Source organism: Cynara cardunculus (assembly GCF_001531365.2).
Source record: "Cynara cardunculus var. scolymus isolate 2C chromosome LG 12, CcrdV1, whole genome shotgun sequence".
Lineage (NCBI taxonomy): Eukaryota > Viridiplantae > Streptophyta > Magnoliopsida > Asterales > Asteraceae > Cynara > Cynara cardunculus.
This window is the reverse complement of record NC_037539.1, coordinates 737,697-745,894: the sequence shown is the minus strand read 5'-3', so window position 1 is coordinate 745,894 and position 8,198 is coordinate 737,697. Positions and strand designations below refer to the sequence as shown.

Sequence of the window (8,198 nt, the reverse complement as noted above, 5' to 3'; positions counted from 1 at the left end):
TAAGGTTGCTGATTCACAATTGAAAGGTTATTAAGGTTAACAAAGTTGACTAAGTGAGGGTTAGTTCGGTCATTTGGTAACTACCCCATAGAATATTCTCGATTATTACTGAAACATGTTTTAAATATTAAAACTAATAATTGTAATTTATTACTGTTTCCACTTTTAATACAAACTGGTGTTGTTGATATTTAAGTTATTATGTTTCTGATCTATCGAGGAAGACTTTGATTGCATATATCAGCCATTTCTTAGACCCACAAATCATTAAGCACCTTACCAAATACCCGTAAGAATGGTACCGAAAATTCTTAGATATCATGGATGCAAACATAAACCATTACACATAACAGGTCATCTATCTGACCCAGAAAAATATACAACTTTAATTGCGTAAAATACAAGTCATTAATGAAACTATGCTATGATCAAACATGAAAGCATCATTCTTAAATTCTTCACCAAACATAAAGCTGAAAAGGGTGTTTTACAAACTTATAGTACAGTAGACGGATTTTCATTATCAGATGGAATTGGAGCAGATGTACCTTTTCTGCCTCTTTCCGTCCTACTGTTCTCGGCAAATTTAACACTCATCTTATGAAACCCTTGTTCTTTTTCGGCTGTCGACCATTCAGACAAATAATAGTCTTGTTCCGTACATCCTTTAGTTGGTCCCAAGAACAAACCACCCCATTGAGGGAAGTATATGAAAAGAATGGGGAGTGAGCAACACATTATCATTACTCCCATTAGAGTAATACCTTCTTCGGTTGAGTATCTTGACCCCCTAAAGAATATGACTTGTGTCAAAACAGCCCCTACGTTTCCTCCACCACCCGTCATCCCGGATATCACCCCTAGTGACCTGAACATTGAACCAAATCAGTCAGGGTCGTTTGATGTATTTATGTCAAAATCATATCGAATCATGCATTAAAAATGTAAAAAAAAAATCTTGATGTTAATATGTGTGAGAAAGAAATTAATAGACAGTGATGATTTTAGTCTACCCATACAACTTTTGTTTGCATGGTGTATAAGTCAACATAGCATCGTTATTTTGGACTGTCAATTGATACCCTGAAAAACAATCCAACTGAATTAAAGGTTAACGTATGTGAAAAGGTGTGAGTGAATTTGTCCAAATGCATAACAGATTCACGTTCGAACGCTTGCCTTAACCGTTAACTCATCTCACAAAATGCCTCAACAAATGTGCCAATGTGATACCCAGGGTAAATTGATCAAAATAGCCAATCACATCAAAGGGTTTCACTTGTCAGCCACTGTTGTACCTCATTTTAACTTTTAACCTCTATTATACATATATGTAAGGTTTACTTTTCGGTCAAAAAAAGTTACGCATTAAAAAAAGTTATGGATAAACCTCATTTTTGACTTAAACCACCTATTTTTAAATTGAAAGAAAAGTTACACATAAGAAAAAGCTACACATAAATGCATAAGGATCTTTTTTTTCCCAGAAAAGCAAACGTTACTGGCATGTGTAAGGTTTATGCGTAAGAAATAGCTAAAAGTCGAAATGAGATACAAAAATGGCTGAAAAATGAAAACAACTTAACGAAATGACAACTTCAGTCAAATTTTCAGTGCCCAAAAGACGGGTTCTATACAAGATCGTTTAACGTTACCGGTAATTAACCTTATCACAGATATCATTAGCACCCTTAAAAAGTTGAAAAGGTGAAAAAAAAAATGTACATTGTCAACATAGAAAAAGTTAAATTTGACCTCTTTGTAGCAAGAGAATTGATGGTAGAGCTCTTGAGTTGGGTCAAAGATTTTGACTAATAATTAAATTGCTGACTTTTTCAACCAAGAATATTCCAAATTTGACTTCTAGTTATAATTAAAATTAAATGTATTGTAACCAATGTTATTAATACCTTCTAATAATTACCAAAAATGGAAATGTAAAATTAAATTTTAAATGATATCTATACTATATTATAAAACATTTGATAAAAAAAAATTTAAAAATCATTTTTTTATGTATAAAATATTGTTTATTGATGTATGTTAGTTAAAATTCAAAATTATAAGTAAATTGTGCGTAAGTATAACTTATTAAAGCTTCATTTGGAATTTGTGTAACTAACTACAGATAAACATAATCAAATATACGATAAACATTTCATTTTGAATATAAAAATTCGTAAACATAATTAGGATAATTGTTAACATATAAGAGAATACTTAATTATTATCTTTATAAAAAATTATATTATTAAACCGAAAATAAATTACTTCATTATTAAATTATAATAAAAAATTGAATTAAAGAAATTACACAAAAAAACAAGAACTTTTAGATACTTAATTTGATTCTAATATTGATAAAAAAAAATCAAATTTTTATGAGATCTTCGAATTTATATTTTATTCAAACATAAAAACATTATCATTTTCTCAAAACCATATAAAATCGTGTTATAACATTGACAAAGACAAAGAATTAAAAAATATTGAAATCGAGATATATCTCGTTACATTGTGCATATACCCTTATAGTTTATATTAAACAATTTAAATTTTAACAAAAGATTTGTTTAGAGGAACAACATATTTATTTTATCTGATTGGTTGAATTTGTCATAAGTCAAATATATAATAATAATATAAAGATAAATAAAAATACAATTTCAACAATATTATTAAAATAATAATTTTCTTATTTTATGATTATTTAAAAAATATGTAATTACAATCTATCATAGTCGGTATTTAATTTTAGTGCAAAAAATCAGAATAAAGTCAAAAATATCTTTAAAGATATTATGTTAATTGTAACTCTTTATTTGATTAAAAGTAAAATACAGTATTTACCGATGTTAATTATATCATATGAAAAAAGGGTCAAATTACATTTGATTTTACAACTAAATCATATGTAAAATGGTGTAAGATCACATATTATTCACATGATTATGGTCTCGTCCTAGGGTCACAGGCCAAGTCGTCCGCTTACCCCTGCTTTGACTGTGTTCTATAATCACATGTGATTTTAGTACAAATTCACATGTGATTTGACCATTTTGTTGTTTTTTATTTTAACATGTTCTCGTTTGATCCTACTTATATTCAAGTATATCACTTTACTTAAATTTATGACTTTCTAACGACGACAAAAATGTAAGATTTAATAAATAGAAGATAAATAAATTGATATAGAAAAAATAACAACAATATAAGGAACGAGTAACTGGCTCTTTGGTTGATTTTCTATTAAGTCTTCTATGGACAAAATTGTCTGTACAAATTAATCTGTCTGTATATATTGGAAATATTTTTGTTTGAGAGAACTGTTTCATACACGAAAGAAACGTGTTTTTCAATAGAAAGAGGCATGTTCCGGAAAAAAAAAACTCAAGACTTTCTACATAAATTTCCTCTCTAACGTACAAGTCATTTTCTTTATCATTAAACCACCATTAAACAATCATGTCTAGAATAAGCTGTGAACCTCGTTAAGCTGTTAATAAACAGGTTTCAAGAGGCTTTTTGGTTAGTTTTTACGTTAAATCATGTATGGATAGAGTTGCTGACAAACATATAGATGCTCTAACAAACAGGTGATAACACATACCTCCTAGAAACGAATGGGACGACACCGAACGTAAGTCCACAAGCAGCTTGAACGAATACAGAGAACACAAGCATCACAACAATGGAGGCCGTCAAAGATCCAACTTTCCCCAATAACAAGCACAGAAACCCGCCGATCATCTGCACCACCCACAACGTCCACAATCTCCCCCTCATCCCGAACCTCTTCGCCACCACATCCGACAATATCCCACCGCCGGGACGAGAAAACAAATTCGCCAACCCAAAACTCGCAGCAATTATCCCGGCGGTGTGCAGGTTCACGTTGAATCGATCGTAGAAATACTGAGCTATTATATTATCGATGGTCAACTCTACACCGAAGCAATACCCATAAGTCAACGCCAAGATCCAGCCTCTGTAATTGGTTATGGCGTGGTAGAACACTTGTGAGAAGTTATCTTTGTGTTTCTCGCCGGATTTTTCGAGTCTGACGTAATTTCCGTCCGGCATGTCTTGGCCGAGGAAGAAGATGGCAAACGCACTAAGTGTTTGAAAAACTGCCGGAATGAAGAATGCGATTCTCCAAGCTGTGAATTTGGTTGAACCGATATGGGAATGGATGAGAGAGTAAACGAGTGGCATGATCAGCTGTGTGGCGCCGCCGCCGAGGTTTCCCCACCCACCGGAGAGTCCGTTGGCGGTGCCGACGACTGCTGGTGAGAACATGGAGCTCATCCAGAACTGGGTGGAAACGAAGGTGGCTAAAGAAAATCCGGTGAAGAAACGGACCATCAAGAAGGCGGCTGGAGAGTTGGCGATGGCGCTAAGGAACACTGCCGGAGCGGTGAGGAGGATGAGGGAAGAGGAGGCGAGGCGGGGGCCAAAGAGATCACAGGCGGTTCCCATGGCAATTCGAGCAAAAACCGCCCCAGATACGGCCGCGATTCCGGCATTGCCGATGTCGGTGGCCGTTAAATCAAGATTGTCCCGGATGATCGGGAGGAGCGGCGGAGCGGCGAAAGTAGAGACAAAACAAGAGAAGAAAGATATCCATGAGAGATGGAAAGCTCTCATGTGAGGTGTAGCCATTGAAAACAACCGGAACTCGGTGGCTTTGTGTTCGGAATCAACCGGAAGTGCAAATTTCCGATCATTTTTCTCGAGATTTTGAGAAATATCCATGATTTTTAAAAGAAACCCTTGATTGTATTTGGTTAGAAGAATACAATTCAACAAAAAGATGATCTGGGGTGAAGTTAAATAAGGCAAAAAACAAGATGGGAAGAAAGGGGTTTGTCTGAATATAGAAAGGTTGGTTGGGGCAAAAAAACAAACAGTTGGTGTTCGACTTTTGATGTTGTGTTTTTTGTGTGTGGAATTCGGCAGAAGGATAATTGGGGTTTATGAAGAAGAAAGATGAGAGTCGGAAAAGGGTGAACGGCAAAGGAATTGGCCTTTGAGAATGGCGAAAGTTGACAGCTTTTGTCAGCTTGACGTTGTTGGTTAGTATTTGTAGTCACTGTCATATGTGGGAAGGTAGTCCAGTAACTCAGGAACTCAAAAGCCTTTTTAAGAATTCAATAATCACACACATTTTAATAATTTCATGGTCTTTTTCCTTCACAAAGTCTTTGTACTCGAGTAAACAAAGTGTCGATTACCGATAATTTCAATCCCTTAAATACGATAATTGTCCCTTAAGAATGATATGTGATGAGGCACTTGACATTTGACTTAACAATGGAGACTAACAGAAGGGTCCAAATCGTCCCACACATGATTCGAACTTGAATCATGTGATTGAGCAAAGTCTTTGTATCGAGATGGTTTTAAAACCACACCAAACTAAACAACCCCAATATGAATAGCATCTATTATCAATGAATGAATGGTTAAACCGTTATATGATTATTGATTTTCAAATCTTGAATGCCTATTAATCTGAACAAATAACAGTCAATAGTGACTGTGATTGGATCGTTCTGTGGATGATTGTTTTAAGTAAGGGTTACTTGTGACCGACTATGGTCGGTTTTATCATGAGATAAGGTTTAACTGTTTAAACCAGGTTGGTTGAAATGATTGAACCATATCCGATAAGAAAACCAATCAAAGTCGGTCTCTAACCGTTATCTTTTCGGGATCAATGAATGTCAATGATCTTAAATTCTTTGGTCATAAAGCGGTTTCTAATCATTTATTTGGTGGGGAAAAAACAAATTAGTATATGTCTATAAAATTCAATTTTGGAGAACTTGCTTAAGATAGACACAAAAAGCGATTCAATGGCGACATTGCTCTGATAGTTATCTTGTCAGGATCAATTAATATCGAGGATCTTAAAATTGATGGTCACAAAACGACTTGATCATTTATTCATTGATGAATAAATGTCAGCCATATAATTATACTTCTATAGTTGTTTTATGTAGGATATTATTCTTCATTTTACTTCTTATTTTGATTTACTACCTACCCTTTTTTACAAGATCAATGAACGTGATGATTTAAAATCAATTATTATGAATAGATTTGACTATCTAATCGTTGTTAAGCACTTGTTTTTTGTAGATTAGGAACCGTAACTAAGCTCTGTTAATTGAAATGGTTGATCTTTATTAGGTGAGAAAAATCAAATATAGTCGTTCTGTAAAAACCAATGTTTTCAGAAAACTTGCTTAAAAATGATGACTTGTAAGGTGATTCAATGATGATCTTTCTGACCATTATCTTTTTGGGATCAATGAACATCAGCGGTGTGACTGCTTATTCATATATAAATAAATATTATTCATATTTTTTTTTTGCTTTAGTTGTTTTCGATTAATTATGTTTCTCTATTCGTTTCTATATTTTGATTAAGCACTTATTTTCCGAAGATTAAAAGCCGTAATTGAACTCGGTTTGTCAAAACAATTGAACTTTTTTTGGTGAGAAAAATACAAGACACTCGGTCTATAAAAAAACCATGTTTCAAAAAGCTTGCTTTTAAAGAGGATTTGTAAGGTGATTTAATGATGATCATTATCTTTTTGGGATTAATGAACATCAGGAATTTTAAAACTGATGATCGTAACAGCAACATGACTGCTTATTCATTTATGAATTAATATTATTCATATTTTACTTCATTAGTTGTTTTCCATTAATTATGTTTCTCTATTTGTTTTTTTTTTTTTTTTTTTTCTTTTTTTTTTTTTAGATTAAATACGATAACTAAACTTTGTTGGTCAAAACAACCGAATTTTATCTTGTGAAAAAATCTAAGAGAGTTGATCCGTAAAAAACCATGTTTAAGAAAACGTGCTTAAGATGATGACCTAAAAAACTATTCAACAATGATCCTTGCAATCATTATCTTTTCGGGATCATGAACATCGAGGATTTTAAATCTGATGACGATCGTACGTCACCACTTATCCATTTTTACTTCATTAGTTGCTTTCGATTAATTATGTTTTTCTATATTTTGAATTCACATTTTTTTTGCAGATATTATCGTTTTGGGATCAGCGAACATCAAAAATTTTATAAATCAATGAATAGCATCTATTATCAATGAATGAATGGTCCAACCATTATATGATTATTGATTTTAAAATCCTGAATTCCTATTGATCTGGACAAATAACAGTTATAGTAATTGTTATTGAATCGTTCTATGGATAATTGTTTTAAGTAAGGGTTTCTTGTGACCGACTATGGTCGGTTTTATCATGAGAAAGGTTTAACTGTTTAAACTAGGTTGGTTGAAATGATTGAATCATATCCGATAAGAAAACCAATCAGAGTCGATCTCTAACCGTTATCTTTTCGGGATCAATGAATGTCAATGATTTTAAATTCTTTGGTCATAAAGCGGTCTCTAATCATTTATTTGTTGGGGAAAAAACCAATCAGTATATATCTATAATTTCATTTTTGGAAACTTGCTTAAGATAGACACAAAAAACGATTCAATGGCCATCGCTCTGATAGTTATCTTGTCGGGATCAATTAATATCCAGGATTTTAAAATCGATGGTCACAAAACGACTTGCTCTGATACTACCTATCCTTTTTTACAAGATCAATGAACGCCATGATTTGAAAATCGGTTATCATAAATAGGTTTGACCATCTAATCGTTGTTAAGCACTTGTTTTTTTTGTAGATTAGGAACTGTAACTAAGCTCTGTTAATCGAAACGGTTGATCTTTATCAAGTGAGAAAATCAAAGAGATTATGTCTGTAAAAACCCATGTTTCATAAAACTTGCTTAAAAATGATGACTTGTAAGGTGATTCAAAGATGTTCATTCTGACCATTATTTTTTGGAATCAATGAACATCAGTGATTTTAAAATCATCGGTGTGACTTCTTATTCATTAATGAATAAATATTATTCATATTTTACTTTATTAGTTATTTTCGATTAATTATATATCTCTATTGTTTCTTTATTTTGATTAAGCACTTGTTTTCTTTAGATTAAACTGAACTCTGTTGGTCAAAACAATTGAACTTTATCCAGTGAGAAAAATCTAAGAGAGTTGATCTGTAAAAAACCATGTTTCAGAAAACTTGCTTAAAATGATGACCTAAAAGCTATTCAACAATGATCCTTACAACCATTATCTTTTCAG

The 8,198-nt window shown here is 32.7% G+C and overlaps 1 protein-coding gene across 1 annotated transcript; it reads right to left on the bottom strand.

Annotated features, from left to right (window-relative positions):
* Positions 1-298: 298 nt before the first annotated feature.
* Positions 299-4,957, bottom strand: LOC112523200 (high affinity nitrate transporter 2.5). The gene is made up of 2 exons (XM_025132711.1): positions 3,611-4,957; positions 299-868 (listed from the first exon to the last, which is right to left on the bottom strand). The coding sequence occupies exons 1-2, from the start codon at positions 4,753-4,755 to the stop codon at positions 496-498; spliced, it is 1,518 nt and encodes a 505-aa protein (XP_024988479.1). The 5' UTR covers positions 4,756-4,957; the 3' UTR covers positions 299-495.
* Positions 4,958-8,198: the final 3,241 nt, after the last annotated feature.

Coding starts and splice junctions, on each gene's coding strand:
- LOC112523200 (XM_025132711.1), bottom strand. CDS start 4,755: ATGGATATTTCTCAAAATCTCGAGAAAAATGATCGGAAATTTGCACTT. Junction 869..3,610: donor GTCCCATTCGTTTCTAGGAG/GTATGTGTTATC, acceptor TTCAATGTTCAG/GTCACTAGGGGTGATATCCG.